The sequence below is a fragment of the Electrophorus electricus genome, chromosome 19, assembly GCF_013358815.1.
Source record: "Electrophorus electricus isolate fEleEle1 chromosome 19, fEleEle1.pri, whole genome shotgun sequence".
Taxonomy (NCBI): domain Eukaryota; kingdom Metazoa; phylum Chordata; class Actinopteri; order Gymnotiformes; family Gymnotidae; genus Electrophorus; species Electrophorus electricus.
In genome coordinates, this window is record NC_049553.1 from 3374310 (window position 1) to 3392339 (window position 18030).

At 41.2% G+C, this 18030-nt stretch overlaps 2 protein-coding genes across 13 annotated transcripts in view; both read right to left on the reverse strand.

Moving 5' to 3' along the window:
• Nucleotides 1–11867, reverse strand: part of ehbp1l1a (EH domain binding protein 1-like 1a) — a 37610-nt gene extending 25743 nt beyond the window's left edge. For 10 of the 12 annotated variants that reach the window (XM_035519770.1, XM_027017228.2, XM_027017227.2 and 7 more), the window contains exons 1-10: nt 11738–11867; nt 6686–6743; nt 5437–5532; nt 5136–5189; nt 4062–4240; nt 3398–3534; nt 2977–3042; nt 1823–2038; nt 873–1082; nt 281–481 (exon numbers count right to left, since the gene is read on the reverse strand). In XM_035519770.1, coding sequence (XP_035375663.1) covers nt 281–481; nt 873–1082; nt 1823–2038; nt 2977–3042; nt 3398–3534; nt 4062–4240; nt 5136–5189; nt 5437–5532; nt 6686–6743; nt 11738–11841 — 1321 coding nt within the window. In that variant the 5' untranslated portion in view covers nt 11842–11867. The remainder of the gene's footprint in view (nt 1–280; nt 482–872; nt 1083–1822; nt 2039–2976; nt 3043–3397; nt 3535–4061; nt 4241–5135; nt 5190–5436; nt 5533–6685; nt 6744–11737) is intronic. The other 2 variants (XM_035519772.1, XM_035519773.1) reach the window with 2 other exon arrangements.
• Nucleotides 11868–15425: 3558 nt separating this feature from the next.
• LOC113581820 (potassium channel subfamily K member 1) lies at nt 15426–17614 on the reverse strand. The gene is made up of 3 exons (XM_027017231.2): nt 17278–17614; nt 16506–16901; nt 15426–15784 (listed from the first exon to the last, which is right to left on the reverse strand). Exons 1-3 carry the CDS (start codon nt 17612–17614, stop codon nt 15426–15428), a joined length of 1092 nt encoding a protein of 363 aa, XP_026873032.2.
• Between the last annotated feature and the right edge of the window lie 416 nt (nt 17615–18030).

Here is an 18030-nt window from a genome sequence, read left to right on the forward strand (position 1 = left end):
GAGGGTATTGGGGTTATTTTAAGGCATGAGTATTGGCAATGTCCAGGGAATTGTGAGAAAGGGAAGATAAATAGAAACATTAGCCTTGCATTTGTGGATAACACACCAAGATCAACATTTTTTCACAAATATACCAGGACTATTTTGTCTTTAGCTGGCTAGCATATATCAGGGAAGTAAAAGAATATAGCTCTTAACTTGAAGTCATAATAAAAGAACAGTGTTTAGAAAATGACATTTCTAAAAACGGTAACCATGCACCTCTTTGTGGTTTATATACCTGTCTCAGTAGCAGAGGGCATACTAGTGGGCCTGGTGAGGGTAGAACCTGGCTCAGCCAATGACATGCGGTACGTTTTTATAGGGCGTAAGGGAGGGAGTGGTATAAAGCCAGGATGGGAGGAGCCAACACTAGAAGAGGCGGGGCTCGTGGCTGAAGGGTGGGGCCGCAAAATGGGGAGACTCTGAGGTCTGCAGGGTCCTGAGATAGAGAGATGAGTGAAAGGACAGAAGGAAAACTTAAACAGCAGCAAATGCCAGGTTAACAGTGAAAGGAGAAGAAGGACAGTTTAAGTAAAGAATACTGCTGACCGTTTAAACCAGTTCAATAAAGAGATTGTAATATATAGTGGTGTGTGCACATTAAATGAATGTTAAATAAATATCTTTATTATTATTACTTTTTTTATGACTTAGATTATGACTTTATTATTATGACTTATATATGGCTGTGAGTTATTTATGTAGAAGCCCAGACAATTCCAAACTCTTTATCACTGTAGTTTCAGCTTTATTCCTTGCTACTTCCTCATATCACCCAGCCAAACCGATAAGAGACAGTAACAAGATAAGCAATACTTAACAGCCATTACCCGTCTGAGCAGTATCAGGCAGAGGAGCTGGCTGAGCGAGGGAGGAAGAGAAGGTGGAGAAGAAAGAGAAAGCAGGGGTGCTGGGAGCAGGAAAGGTGGAGGTGAAGGGGCGCGGATGTGAGAGTGCAGCGACCTCCGCACAGCTACTGGCCTCCATCATGCCAGAGTCAGCCTGGCCCCCCGTGGGCCTTCGAGAGGTGCATACAGGCACTTAAAGGTAGCAGAGTGGAGCAGACCAGCAAACACAGACATTGAACCGAATTAGATACATATCTAATGAGGAAAGGAGAACCTCTCTCACCAATAGAGATACAGCTTCTTCTTTTTTTTACTTCATTTTTACACCAATTTTCACCCTTTGTCCAAGATTATTTCATCTATCACACAAAACTAACACAAAGTAACTTGAACAAGGCACATTAACTTTGAAACAGGCATATTAAGAACATAAGGTTAGTTATATGAGGAAATTCACAAAGTGTTGTGTGGGTTACCATAGGATTCAGACAAAAGCCTCTAACCATGTAGGTTGTAAATTTAAAGTTATTGGTATATAAATCTAGATAGAACAGGCTGTTTAAGAGATGCTTCCTATACAAAACTCAACTTCTTGCACCAAATTTAGGCATTAGTTGTTATTGCATGCAAGAACTCTTATATAACTCGCTCCACAGTAACTTAGAATTGGGTCCCAACTCAGACGCAATATTTCTCTAGTCTGGTCTCACCATTAAGGAAAAAGGGCACCAAATTATTACACACGGTGGACTTAAGCAGAATAATTTACGAGCCAGTTTTCCAGAGGGAAAAAAAAATGCTAGCTGTTAACAGATAAAGTGCTACATAACAAAGAAAGATACCAAACACACTATGCTTCATCGACAGAAACAGCGAACAGTGCCAGTCTGTGGTCAGCTTTATTATTGCACTGAATGCATGAGTGTGTGTACCTGAGCCTGCTGATGGCTGGAAGATTTTGGGCAGGGCAGGAGGATGTGCACGGGTAAAAGCAGGGATGGTGAAGGCGTAGGGGGAGGGGCGAATCTGATGGGGCGGTTGGATGTGGGAAAGAGAGAGGCCAGGGAGAGGAGGACTGACAGCAGGGTGGGTCAGAGGAACGCCGGGAGCAATGGTTAAAGGACTTGTCCATTCCATATCAGAATGAACTGAGAGACGGAGAGGGGGAGAGGAGAGAAAAATGGAAATAATAAGGGGAAAGGTGAAGGATTCAAAGGGAGGAAGAAAGCAGGAAATGGAAAGAAAGAATATTTTATATATTTAAAAGATGAAGGATGAAGATTCTCAAGACGCTCAAATACACAAAGACTGAAATTTTAATTCACAATCATAGTGAAAACACTCAAAGGTGGAAATCGGCTTCTAATGTTCCAGCAGTCTCATAATAAACTAATATCAGTAAATTCTTATTTACAATCAACATCAGCAGTTTCTAAATAAAGAATAAATGATTCTATGGATTTATTATTGCATTTAAATGATACCATATACACGTTCTATTTATAGGATCCTATTTCAGTCAAAAAGAATATGCTATGCTATAATATGTTATGACAAACATGCATATATGATTAGATCTGCATAATTAATCAAACTCCTCTTTGGCAACAGACTATGCAGAGGTGTGAGTAGTGAGAATATCAATACCACCTAACCATAATCCATGTAGAAAATAATAATCACTGCAGCAATATGAATTCACACTTTTGTGATATGACTGCATTTTGTACCCTGCAAGCACCTGTATAGTTGTTTGACTATATGAAGGCACCTGAGGGCATCTGAAAATGGCATTTATAAGTCTGTTATATATATATATGGTACTGAAAAAATTCCCAGTTCTCTTGTTAAGTTCACTAGACTATTATACACACTGCAGATCAAATCTAATAACTGACAGAATGCAAAATTTTGATCATGCTGATCTATTATTAATTATATTATAATAAAAGTTATGAATATCATTGTAATTTCAAATTAGTAGAAATTTTATAATTTTAGAATGGGAGGCAGAATGCTAAAGCAAGATGATATGAAGGTGACAAAATAAAACAATTAGATGAGTAGAGAAGGGTCAGAGAGCTACCTGTGATGGCAGGAGGTGTGTCTGTAGCAGGCCTCCATGCCTGATCATGGACTCTTCTGACAGGAGCTGACCATGAAGAGGACCCAACAGAGAGTACCCAGAAAAAAAGGCCAAATGAACAGAGAGACACAGGTTTGGCATTAGTGGAATGTAACGGAACCGGTGTGACAGACAAACAAGGACCCCCCGAAGCGTGCATGCTTTTGTGTCCACACGCACCTGGACGTGTTTGCAGTCGCTTGGGTGCATGTGTGCACACGTTAGTGTGGGTGAGACAGAGCGAAAGACCTCTGCATGTTCACATGCATGTGTGAGTGCGAGAGCAGAAGACTCCTGCCGGTTTGCATCCATGCTTGAGTCAGAGAGAGAGAGAGAAAAACTCCTACCCGTTTGCATGCATGTGTGAGTCAGAGATTCCTACCTGTGGCGGCCGTTCTTGGGCTTCCATTGGTGCTTTGTTTCCTGTCCTCCTCATCGCTATCATTGAAGTCATCCAGGTTACCCACGTCTGACGGCTTGAGGCTCATTAGACTGGCTAAGCTCTGCATGTCCTCATCACTGCAGGGAACAGAACACTAGCTCAGAAAACAGACCTCCAGTGACACACAGCTAAAGCAGGCGAACTCTCCAACTACTTAGAGCTCGCTAAGTTATGGCATTTAATACTACGCATGTATTATTCGCATTAAAAATATTAAAATAACCAGCACCATAAAAACATACTATGTACTGCTATGTTACAGGCATGCCAGCAGTTTCATACTTCATACCAACTGGCATTAAACTAAATGATGTATGACTTTCTTAAAGATCTATAATAAATTAAGACAGCTCATCAAACTGTCAAAAGCTTACTTCTGTATTTTCACCCATTCTCTTTCAAAGTCTAGCTCTCTCCAAATTCTGGGTTCAACCCAGAAACACAATTCACTTATTCTACTCACTATTGTGCAGAACTATCTCTTCTAGACTAGTATAACTGATCACCAATCAGCCGGCCCCACTGATACTGACCATCCTGATCAACACATTTCATTTTCGTTTTTAAACTGGTCTCAGATCAGTGGATGCATGTGATCACTCACGTGGCCTTGCCCTCTTTAAGGAAAATGCACGTGAGCGTGAGCTTGAGCGTGGCCTCCACCACCTTCACAGACATCGGCTTGAATTTGAGCATCAGCTCAAACTGGGGCGTGGCGGCGCTGGTATACTTTTTCATATTTACATCTGCTGAGGCTAGAACTTTCCGATGACCCTTCGTCTCCTGTACGATATAGGAAAACACCTTAGAGGTACGGCGTCAGCCATTCGTGAAAACTGGAATAACATGATTTTATTACTCTAACCTTTTATATGCTCAGGGACCAATTACCTAACATTAGCTAATCAGAAAAGAACAGCTAAAGAGATAATCCTGTTAATGACTTGAAAAAAAAATTTTAATAGACTACATTTGACAGGCACAATATACATAATACCCCTGACTTACACAATACTACTAACAATACCCAGTAATGAACTATGTGGTTATCTTTCTCTGGTCTAATTACTGGACTATTGTGTATCATCTAAATTTACCAAGCTCAAGTTGAGCAAGAATAACTATTAATTATGTATTAAAATAAAAAAATTAAAAACTTTCTAAAAACAATCAAACAATCCAACAAAAAGCTAAGCTGGTAAAGACACCCCATTGAGTCACAACATCCTCATACGAGGTTATGGGTTCTGGAATTTTGCTAATTTCAGCAAATGATAAGCGAGGAGATTTCCTGAACTTCTTCAGCTCTTTAAGTGTGTATTGCATAGGTTTTTTGTTTTTTTTAATATAAAGCCTAGATTTACATCTTCCTTTTCTTTTCTGTTTGATACTGTGGTTGACCAAATTATAGTGCAGTATATTATATTTCACATGTAAGCAGAACCATTGCATATGCAAAAATGTGCTAATCTGTATACCAATATAATAAACAGGTTCAGTGTCTACACTAACCTAGCACAATTTATGTGAGATGTAGATTAATATCTTACTGAGTTGGCAGCTAGCGCATAATAACTGTCAGGCAGCAAGTGTCACCAATGTACGACTGAAAACTATGCTAACTGCGCTGTGCAGGTTTTCTTGATTAGAGCAGCAAGAGTAGTATAAATAGATTTACATTTTCAATGACAAACGTCCAATCTTTGTCATCAAATTCATCAGCATTCGGATCCTACGAAAGAATTAAGGTTATAGCAGCATAGTTAGTTGAATTTCATCACTGATGTTATTAATATTGAAGCTGTTTTAATATTTATCAAATTACATTAGGTATAATTATGCCAAAATCAAAAACAGATCAATGTTATATTAGCGTGCTTATGTGGGTTACCCAAACAAATCATAAGTGATTTGAGCTATTTTCTGTGCTATCTGGTATTTGATATGTCTTTTTTTATAAAATATAGTGATATCTGCACCTTGAACAGCGTCACAGTAATTTCCACATTCTCTGGCACCTGCCACACCACCGTTCCTCTGTATGGATTCTTGATGCCTGGCTGCCATCCGTGAAGCTGGAAATATGTTACAAGTTAACAGTCATAACCACCCGCAGGTTTTTTTTGGCAATGGGTAACAGGGTCAATAACAGTACAGGAATACCTTAATTTAGGTTAGAACATAGAACCTTTGCAACTTTAGTCAAAAGGTCAGGTAATCTGAACATCTACAGCAGTCAGGTCATAGGTTAACAGAGCTGCTCACACCCTGGTCACATCCTGGTCAGTCCTTGGTCACATTCTGGTCATATCCCGCTCGCTCCCTGGTCACACTGTGGTCACATCCTGGTCAGTCGCTAATCACACCCTGATGACTCCCTGGTCACAACCTGGTCACCCCCTGGTCACTCCATATTCACACCCTGGTCACTCTGTGATCACTGCCTGGTCACTTTGTGGTCATACCCTGGTCACACCCTGGTCACACCCTGGTCACTCCATGGTCACACCCTGGTCACTACCTCTTCAGTTTGCTGCCATCTGGAAAGCGGTACACGGCTATCCACTCACAGATCAACAGACTTAGGAACAGTTCCTTTCCAAAAGCTGTGTCTTCAATAGCACATTATTGATTACCACCTATTCCCCACTACCCCCAGATTGTCACCCAGCATTTTTAACACTGTACACCCTGCACCATTTGCACATTCACTGAACACTCACTTTACACATGCAGGGAAATGTAACTTATTATTCAGACTGTCTGTGTATTAACACCTCTTGTACAAAGCAATTGCACTGCCACTTGAAAGCCAGTAATATTTATTTATTCATACTGTAATATTGTTGTGCTTCTGCTGCTCATAGTGCCTTCTATAAATACAGAGTGTACCTTACTTACCTTATTTATACTGTAATCTACTCTCAAACTGCTCTTTGTGTAAGATTGTAATTTATACTGTAATCCCATTCTGTCATCCATGTAAATGTATGTTTTGCTGCTTTGGGAAGGCTGTCAATAAAATTCCCCTATACGCATGTGTAATGACAAAAAAACCTCTTACGTTCTCACTTATCTGCACTAAATCCTGCATACCACACAAAACCGCATTCAACCTGCTCACAAGAGCAAGCCGTCAGTGATCTGAATTACATCGCACGTTGGCAACACAGGTGCAGAGGACAAAAGTATGACAGCGATACACCATCACCCACATCCTCTTCTTACCTTAGAGCAGACACGTCTGTTCCTCCGTGTCCACACCACTCTCAGTTTGTCTGGTTGCCTGCAGGTGCAGAGAATGTGTAAAATTAACCTCAGCTCACCCACACTAACTAACAGAACTGACTAACAGTTCTAATGGTCTCTCTCTCCAAGAGCTTCTTACTGAGAAGCTTCATTGACACTGTGTTAATGTCATGAGATCAAAGAGACATTCGGGACATAACAAGCTTGACCAAGATGAGTCAAAAGTACAAAAGGGGGATCAAGGCCATTTCAGAGCTGATTTTGCATGAGACTAAGTAGCTGAAGAGGAAGGTAGGGAGGGATGCCATCATGGGTGCATATTCAAGTTATTGAGTTAATCATTGAACCACTTCCAGCACAGCCTCATCCTCAGCAAAATCCCACACACTTCTCACTGCTCCCACATGCTTCTCAATGCTCTCGCACACTCCACAATGCTCCCACTTGCTTCTCACTGCTTCCACACGCTTCTCAATGCTCCTACACACTTCTCAATGCTCCCACACACTTCTCACAGCTCCTGTATGCTTCTCAATGCTCCCACGCGCTTGTGTCCATCAATTGTCAAAGCTCCCTTACTTATATTTATGCAGTTCAGCTGTACATTTTTAACCAGTGAAAATGTTTTTTTTATATCTGACATTTACATTATTTTTCAGTTGGTGTCTTTTTCTTTATGTAGAAAACGGACATATAAATACATGTAAAAAAAAAAAAAAAGATGGCATTTTGCCTGCTACAGGATAAGAAAAACAACAGTGAATTTGTATGAATGTACAAAAATATACAAATAAAAACATGAATAAGCAATAAGAAATGCTACACATACCAATTACATTTAAATTTACATACCATTTGCATTACATTTACATACCACACAGCCTTGTCAATACATGAAGCTTTTACTCCATGGATGCTGTGCTCTGTTCTAAGCAACACCATAATGCTGATCTATATGACCTGTATACATGTACATTTTGATGATGGCCACTGGGCAGAGAGAGCGAGCAATGAGAATTACCAGCATACTGTGTGCCTCCTCACATTCTGGAAATTAGTTAACAATTAGTAATGTTTAAATTAGTAATGTTTAAATGTTGATCAAAGTAGTTGATTTGTGTCTGGTTTAGTTTATTCGCATTCGCTTTCTGTGTTTGCTATGCGTGGACCTCGTTAAAGGCATTGTTGTTGCAATTTTTCCTTGAGCAGAAATGTCTCACATCTCTTCTTCACTCTCTTCACATAATATCATTTCAGGCAAGTTGTGACTGTGGGTAAATGTGCTGGTGGCGAACCCAATCACGATGGGTCGCCAGGCACATGGGCATTCGAGCAGGCAGCACTGGCACTGGGCTACTTCCTGTACAAGCTCCTGCTAGCACCGGCCAACCTCCAAGGAGCCATGCATGAGACAGACAGAGTGGAATTCATCTTCAGTGTTGAACCATGGTGAACAACACAGTGCTACGTAGTGGAGGATGCCTGTGAGTAGGAGCCCCATGAGGTGAGGCTGTGTGGCCCCTGAGCGAGTAGCGTTGTAGCAACCGCTGTGCTGGTTGTGCAGGAACAGAAGACAATGTGGACTCTTGGTTCAGTAGAGCAAATCAGCTTTACTGCCCTCATTGACACTGGTTCACCAGCAGTTCACCCTGCCACACCACAAACGGCACACCCCAGCCGGTATCACCCCCTCTGGAAGTAGCACACCATTGTTGAAGCAGCCTTTTTTGGAAAAGCTGAACATGTGGCGTCCGAGCCAGTTGGTGGGTCTCCTGGGGGCTGCGCACACAAGCACCACCCTCATCAGCCTCAACGATGCCGAAGACGATGCAGAACACGGAGAGTAGTAGAGTAGTAGAGGCGGTTGAGAGGGGCACTGCTTCTCTCGTCGCACCCAGCAACACCGGACTCCATGCAGTGAGTTATCGCCATTCTGCGCGCCAGTTCACCCACTACCAGCTTCATGGGAGAACGCACGGCCATGAGGGAGGACTGGGGGTACCCACTGCAAAGGAACAGGCACCTCGTGACACTTGTGCTGGCCAGGATAGTGGACAGGATGTTCCCTGTCTGCTTAGTGTTCATGAGCCTTCTTAAACACGTCACCATTGCAATCAAGTAGTTTACAACAAGCAAAATGTATTCTGTCTCTTTTTCTGTGCCAATGCTACAATATGTATGTGGACCAGGCTGCGGAGGTGGTATGACGGAAGGAGATGACTAAAATATAGCCGATATTGGTTACGACTTGCTCCGCTTTTTGCCTCTTGCTGAACAAAAAAACAGGTTTCTTTCAGAGGGTGTGGTCCTTGCTTACTGAAACATACTGGCATGTAAATGTACTGATAGCTTCCAACCATTTTTACTGAGCAGTTCTTACTCCAAACAGAGAACTGGGGTAGTTTGCCTGATGTCTTGGCAACTTTCCATTTCTTGACTGTGCGTAAATGATGAAAACAAACACAAAGGGTGAAATCACATTACATTTAGATGTAATCCTTCCTGTAAACCCCTTCCTGTAAATATTGCGCACATCCGCCGGTCTGGACTCCAAAGCTTCCGATCCGGAGGTCCCTTTGCATGGATCAGTCGTTATGCCAATGGGAAAAAAAAATGCTGACAGGCCAGTCTGCCAGGACATGTCCTCCACACCCCGATGGCAACTTCCTCTGAGTGTGGACGCGCGAGCGGCACACGGGTACAGCCTTGGGCACCAGACCTAAGGAAGGGGGGGGGGGCACTAGCCTCTGACTCTCATGTTGCAGGTCACGCTAAGCAACAGCTGGACAAGCACACGAATGGCCTGGTGAACCACTGACTGAATCACGTGGACGACCAAAATAGTGTGGGACCGTGGCAGATATTAGGGGCCTTGTTCAGTGTGGTGAAGTGAGAGGTGCATAGTCATAATCATGACTAGTGAAACAGATGCACCTTTCATAATTAGAAATATGTTAATTTCCATATTTTAATGTACAGCTCTGCATGCAGTCTTCCTAACTGTTTGTCAACACATAATGTGTGTATGTAAAGGATATTTTGGTTGGATATGAAGAGCATTAAATCTATAATACTGGGCCATATTGGCCTTTTCCAATTATTTTAGGGTTAGCCATGAATTGAAGAGTCATGTAGTTCACCACTCTTATGTTGTTTTGTTACAGATGTCAAATGGGGCAGTTTTGGACATATCTGTACGGCCAGATGGGTGCGCAGTTCTTACCAGGCTGATTCTGTGTGTAGGCCTATGCTTGCACATGCATGTGCACTATCTCATCAGTTTAGTGACCAAACACTGTTAGCCATGAATCAATATAATCAGACCACACAACATGGCAACTTCCTTACTTGTCCTTAAGAACATTGCTGTGAACACTAATAGTCGCTGCTTAAAATGCAAGACATCTAGCCTCTTTCATTAAGACTTCAACACTAAGAGAAAAGTTACTTAACAACACCTGAATTTACCATAATGCGACTCCTTAAATTGCAAAAAAAAAAAGAACAAAACATTCTGGCTACTTGGACGAAGGGTTTAAGATTACTCAGCAGTTCACACAGATACTGCATGTTTGCTGAGCATTTGATGAGGAAACAGCACTCAAATGTCTGACTCAGACAGAATATCACAGAAAAGGCGATTGATACATAAGGCAGCATAGTACAAACAGGTGGAACCCTCAGGAGAAAGTTTTGCACAATGCACAGTTCCTGCAGAACTACATTCAACTGTGAACTCAAAATTTGAACTCCAACATGCCACGGGTCCCTGTGACACTCAAAATGTGTTTGTGCTCTTGAACTGCAGCAAGTGGTCACAATAGTCTGAGATTTGATCATAAATGTATTCTTAATTTATGACACACTCTGTGGACATTCTGCTGTATGGATTGGTTTTAGAATGCTTTAAAAAGATTAATTGGTCAGTCTGGTCCGTTGAAGTCGGTGGCATTTGTATCCATTTTAGGAAAAGTGTACATTAAACCTAATGTTTTGTTGTTGTTGTTGTTGTTGTTGTTTGTTGTTTTGAGCAATAACCCATGTTATTACAGTGCAGCCGGGTTATGTGTTCTACCTGAGGTTTATTGGTATTAACTGCAGTTGCTATCACAAAATGTGATCTTTGGGAGGGTTACTCTTATATTAACACAGTAATTAAATCACAAAGTGTGTCATAACATGATAACAACAAACCCAGCACCAGTGTTATGTGATATCAACAGGCTAAAATAAAACCCAGTAAAAAGACGTTTAGCTTTCTCTTATCAGTCAAGCAACAGATGACAGAAAGTTTACTCATCTAATGCGGTGGGACAGGGGGGTCATTAACAAGTGAGTGGGTAGTGATGCAGGAGAAACAAAGTCTCCGCAAAGTTCATTCCTCTGTCGTCACTGAAAACATGTCCTTTTGACCAAGCTCCAATTAGGACAGCTTTCTTGGTGTATCGGGGATGTATTTACCAACCGGGCGGAACTGGGTCTCTTGGATTCTAAGGCGTGTCTTGCAATCAAAATAAATGGTAGGTTCGCCAGAGAATTTGCACAATATTTTGTGCCCAACACGTTGATAACATAATCTGTTGATTTATATATGTGTGAACTCAAAATTCTTCAATATATTTATTCTGCTCTGTCCACTCGTATCAAGACAATATAACCGTCCCTAACAGTCATTTGGAGCGCAAATGACAATTATTATGATAAACAGAGCTGAGGGAAATTTAAAATAACACGGAAGTAAGATGATATGCACACAGGAGGGGCCAACCTTACTTTCGCTTTTTTTAATGGATGTTATTACACTAAATATTCTACGTAGGATTATTTTAGAAAAACTAAATTTCTTCTTGATGTAAAATTATGCCGGTGAATTTACATGTTTAACAAACTTTGATCGCATCACATGGCACGCAAAGTGATAAAATGATCCGTTCAGACTGGCTGCTATCCAGTGGTCTCTTCAGCGTCATGATTTACAACAATACGCGTTTCGATGAAAAGTCACCAGAGATGTCCGTGATTAGTACGTACCACCTGTCCGTGCACTCGACCGTAACTTCTTGGTAGGACGCGACGAACTGGAACTTTGATGCCCTCTTGCCCACACGCTGAAGTCTCTTCCAAACAGAGGTCATGGTGCACTTCGTTTTCGCAGATGTCCGCTGAATAATAAACAGCCTACATTGAAGAAAACAGACTCTAGACCTCTGGCCGGTCGCTGCTGCGCTGCGCTCCGTTCGCACGTCCCAAAATGTCAAATCACGAAGTGGCGACGAGGGAAGCCCACATGATGACGTTCAAATCACAGTGGCTGGGCCAACTGTCGAGCTGACTAGGGAATGGCCCTGAAATATGATGAAAAGCTGAATATTCCTAGCTTTAGCAGAGGTATGAATAACCTACAGTGAATAACTATCATTTCTATTCTGGACTGTATAATTTGGAATTTCATAATGCTCGTATGGTTCCTCGGTAATGAGCAGGCATGTTGAAACTAGTTGTCTAGTTTAATAAGTTGCGATATCTTTCCTCATTGCTTGGTAGGCCTGTGCAAAATTAATGTTGACTAAACTTTTAGGAAATGTGAAAGGATCCACAGTGTGCAATGATGTATAGTAGGTGATATTATCTATTACCTTATATATTTAACACCTGAAAAGTGTTTGTGGTAGGCTATCCTAAGTCTTGAAGGCATGAACTATTGTGTAGATGAAGCTTAAACATACACGGTACCATATTGATGGGCACCTGTTTTCCTTGAGCCCTTTGTTCTAAATGTTGGCCAGAATGTAGACTGCAGTGTACCACAGCCTCCCTCTATGCTGTTGATGAAAAGTCTTCCACTCTATGCCAGGCCACAAGCACCACATCCATCCAAGCAGGGATAAACGTCATTTCAAACTTATGGGAACTATTGTGTGTTACAGACAAAAGGTCTAGATTCCATCCTGTCATAAGTATTGATTTTGGTGAGCTACATCAAGGCAGTATTCCAGACACTTTTTAAAATGGGTCAAATGAAGACACGTGGTCTTGGTTGGAAAATTTTATCCAGTCCAAAAAAGGACATAAAATGTGTTTGTTATAAATACATATATGGTCTATTTAAAGAGCATCACTTGATTTTAACCTCTTTATTTCCCAATCCAAGGAAAAGAGGGAAAGAGAGAGAGAGAGAGAGAGAGAGAGAGAGAGAGAGTTATGAAGGATTCAGAGGGCTTAGTGAGGTGAGCGGTTGTTCTTTAGAGCAGCTGACTTCCTGTATGTTAACACTGTTGTGATCGCAGCATGTTACATTTTCCTGCAGGTCGGCTCACTTATGTAATTACTAGCAGCAAAAAAATGCACAAACAGAAGTAACAATGAAAGGCACAAACCAAAGATATTTTACTTTTTTACCATCAGCTTTTCATGTACTCTTTGACAGGCTGCAAATTGAATGGCATAACATTAAGCTTATCTGAGTATGCCATGAAGTTACACAGTCAGCATGTTTAAGTACTTTTAGATTCAAATAGATTTAAGACTGCTTTAACCCATGTGGAGCATCACGATCAACTAAGCTTCATCAATAAACCAAATATTTGCTTTTTATCTCATGTCTCAGAGGGGCACAACTCTGGCATGGCAAATATTACAACCAATACTCAAACATGTTTCCAGATTGTTAACGATAGCTTTATCCAGATCTTTGTCTAGGAGTGGAAAAGTCCTACAGCTAGGTATTGGTATTGCTCCAAGCCTGAAGTCCTGAAGGGTGTTTAGACCACTTCTATAAATATAGACATGCCAACACCACCTGCCAACAGTCTGTCAAAACAGCGTTGGGGGGGGGCATTTAATGGCACAAAAATACAAAGTAAAATGGTGTTTTAAAAGGTCAGATATATCTTAAGGGAGGCATGTTATGTGTACATCTAACACAGTATGCACATTGTTTATACAATAAATGATTGTTTATATGTGTGTGTGGTGTAACCAGTAATATTACTGGGGAAAACTCCTCCATGAAGGCACTGGTGAGTTGGTGTCCAGTCAAGGACTTTCCCTTGTGACTTGAAGTTGTTCATAACAGGATCATGAGGCAAGTAATGCCCCAGCTATCAAATATCTGGAATAAATCCCAACATCAACAATGGGAATTTAGTTCAGGCATGTCAGGGACAATGAGAGCACTAAAGCATTTTAAGACAGAACTGAGAGAACCATTTCAAACTCCACATTTCATTAACATCTCGCAGAGATAAACCCATCCCCTTATACCTTGTCCTCTAGGGATAAATAAATGCAGTCTACCAGAAATGCAGTTTCTGTTATGGGGATTATGTGCAAACAAATGTGAGAATTTGCAATCATTCATAGGGAAAGTGTCAACAAAGAGATAACTTGTATTAATACCAGTATTCATGTAACTAGTTTCTGCATTTAAATAGATTTTCTTTTATTTGGTAAATAAGGAAGTCCTTTTTGGTTAAAACACAATTCTGGTTGCCGATAGACACCTCAGTATCGTTCAAATAAACTCAGATGGTAAAATAATGCTGACTGACTGACTGACAGACTAGGGGCAGACTGAGTGAGGTGGTAGTACACAGCTGCTGTGCTCTGCATAAACACAATGAGCCTGCAGGGAAACAGCTTAAATGAAAGTGTGCCGTATTAGGAGTGTATGAGCTCATCTAGGCATTAGGCGAGCAGGAGTGTTTATGTCTGACTGGGTGAGGAGAGGCAGAGCCATCAGTGCTGGGCACAGACTCTGAGTCACCATGTCCTGTCTGCAAACACACACACACACACACACACACATACACACACACACACACACAGGGGACATTTGTGCAAAGCTTTAACTTAGCCCTCATTTTATTAACCAGGATAGTCAATGTATAATGTACAAACAATGTAAAACTCTGAAAACTCCAGCTGCAGTGTAAAGGAAACAATGCTTTGACAATGCAATTAACAATGCAAATGTTTCCCAATAGTCTGGAGAGTTATAATGTGCCATTATATAGGTTGCTTTCTAACACATCGTCTTTTACATGACTATACACCTTTTAACCTGAATATTTCATTGTCACGAGTGAAAGTTTTTTAGGTATATTTAAATAATTCTCCCGCATTATGGATTGAAAGTTTAATGCTGTGAAAAGGCTACCACCTAGTGGCTGAGACTTTACATTCCCAAATTACGTCACAGACTCAGGGGGCTAATAGAAGGGAAAGTGACTCCCTCTTTCATACTGTGCTGCATGACACAACAGTTTATTCAAAGATTCCCAAGTGAATTTCAGTCCATTTAGAGGGAAAATGGGGGAATCGAGAACCCCATTTTTAAAAAACAGAAACAAAGAAACACACAAAAAACAGCCTGACAAAGGAGTAAAGCTGATACATTTGACAACTGTAATCCGTTTGCTTTTATTTAATGTTTTATTTCCAGTTTTATTTCCTATTAAACAATGGACACAGCAATATTAGTGGTGCATGCAGGCATTAAAGCTTTAAATACATTTACATTGGATGAATTTTTGAGTGAAAGATAATAATCTAATACCTCAAAACCTAAAATCTCAAAAACTAAAATGGCAATTTTTATATCTTGGTAAGAAATCTGCAGCTACAGCAAACCCCAGAAATAATTATAAGAGTTTTCCGTACAGCCATTTCTCTCTTGTGGCCATTTGTAAACACAGACATGCCCATTTGATTTGGGTATTCAGCTGTTTTGGTCAGGTGGGTCTGGAGAAGTGTCTGGGTGAAGTGACAGGGAAGCAGCCTTCTCAGAGCTTGACATTTGCAGTGGTCCCAGTATGAACCTTTCCTCCGCAGAAATAGCTGTGGGTGCATCAGAGAGATGGGGCGAGATGGTGGAGATAGGACACATGTACTGGAGCCTGTCTACTGGGCTAACACCGGCCCACGGGTCCCCGCCCAGCACCATTTCATCCAGGCAGAGTCCCTTGATCTCCCTCACGTGAGGCCCAGCAAAGACGCGCAACAGGGCCTGTACCTGCTGCAGCTCCCAGAAGCTCTCCAGGACCACAAGCAGGGCTACAAGTCCCAGCACTAAGTAACCTTGGGAGACACAAGGCGTTTTACTGAAGCGCTAGAATATTTTCAACTTGCTGAGCATTAAAATGATGTTAAGCACTATAAGTATGTTTACAGATGTGAAAACCTTTCATTATAGTCTGTAGTACATAAAGATTATTAAGATATAACAAAAAATTGATTAAGATATAACAAGGTTTCATGTGTCATGTGAAACTGTTTCCATTTCTAATGACTTTCCTTTGTTACGTTTCTGCTTGAAATCTGGGGCGTGGGGAGGCAGCAACCAGCTGGGATCCATGCTGCTCTATTCCACTGTGCCACTAGACTAAACAAGACCCCTTGCAGAAGTTAAGCTGCCTGGAACCTGATCTGGTCCAAGAAAAATGGCATGGCACCGATACATGGTCTCCAGCTATAGAATTACAGCACTGAAATTCAGGCTGCAGTTGGAACATCATGTGTTTGAACACAGACACCTGATTTGCTTTGGACAGATTCAGAAAGTGTGGATCTTGTACAGGTTCAGGCAGATTGGGCCTTGTGCACAATTAAGGAAAATCCCATAAAAGATCACCCATGACAAGGTCTAATGAATGTCCATGAATCAGTTCCCTACCAATATACTTTGAGTGTCAGTAAATACACCCTTCATTAAACTATGGTCTTGCTCTACCAGCAATGCAATAAACAGTAGACTTTATCTAAAGTGAGTCATAACCAGTCTGTGTAAAAAAAGACTCACAGGACGTGGCAAACTCCAGGCCCAGGCGCATACTCTGACTCTGCACCCTCCCAGGCAGGTAATCTCCAAGGCCAATGGTACTGAGTGAGATAAAGCAATAGTACAGGGACTGCAGGAAAGTCCATTTCCTCTCCACCAGACAAAGGGTGATGGCGGGAAGCACGAAGAACAGCGTAGCCGTGCACGCAGCTAAACCCCCGCAGCAGAGCAAGGCAGCCCTGTTGTGGGATAGACCCCAGTAGATCTGGAGGTAACGTATGGGGGCATGGGTCACCCATGGCAACAGGGCATCAGTGATGGAGGAGAACAAGAAGAAAGTCAAGGGAATGCCCACCAGGCAGTAGAGCATACAAAACGCACGACCCTCGTCCGACAGTGGAACAGTAACGCCATAACCTGAACACAAGTTCATGGATTATAGACATCACACCACGAAAAGTCAAAGTATTTTATCTTATACATTTAGAATAATCTTAATGACAATGACAAATAACATATATCTTCATGTGAAGGGGTGCTAATGCACTATGAGGTAATTCTGGCTGACAGATGAACGTTTACAAATAAAACTGTAAGAAACATCCCTCAGATAATAATTTGAAAACGTGAAGGGCCAAATAAAATAAGTTCCTTCTGTTCCCTCTGTTAACCTTTTGTTAAATTGTAAAATTATGGCTTTGCTCACCCCCACCAAATACAAAACAAATGTTTTAGATTTAGAGCAGTCTTCATCATGAGGTAAGGCTGAAATAGACCGCATTCATCGGCTTACCTGTTGTCGTAAGGAAAGTTATTATGAAAAACAGCGATGACGTGAAGTCAAAGTTATACTCATTGCTTTCAGACTTCAAGACAGCGATGCCACGTCTGTCCGTAAAGAGCACTTTTCGCAACAGATTACGCAGGCTCCTTTCTTGCACGCATTTGTGGTCTTCCAAAAACCTTCCTACAAATTCATGCACCTCTGCATCTAGTAAGTCTTCTTCTGGTTGCTCTAGCAACATAAAAATCACGCCTCCAGTAATAATATACAACACGTAAGCTATAGTCAAAAAGGTGAACGCATGATAACGACAAAAGGTAAGGAATGACTCTATGCTATGAGCCATAGTTCTCCGTGGCCCAGGTGTATTTTACGAAGTACTAATTATCACTGTTCTTTCTGTGTAACCAAATCCACACTCATGTTAAATCTTTCATGAATTGACCTGCAGGCACCTGTTACCTGAGAAATAAGAGGGTTTATTTTTAAACAGGATTAAGAAAATAAGTGCTTTCCAAAATCTTAACAGAAATGTGACAGGCTTAGTAGTGTATTATTTATTACAGGACAGCGTGTGTGAGTAATTAATTTATGTCAACTCTCTTCTGTGGTTCGCCAGTACTTAAATGTCTAGCGAGTTTTAGAAAAATAATTGAACTATTTATTTTGACTCGTTGTTTATAAAGCTCTTAAGATAACTTGCCGCATTCACCAAATTTAGAATTTTCTCTTAGAAAACGTATAAGTTGTTCAACAAAGACA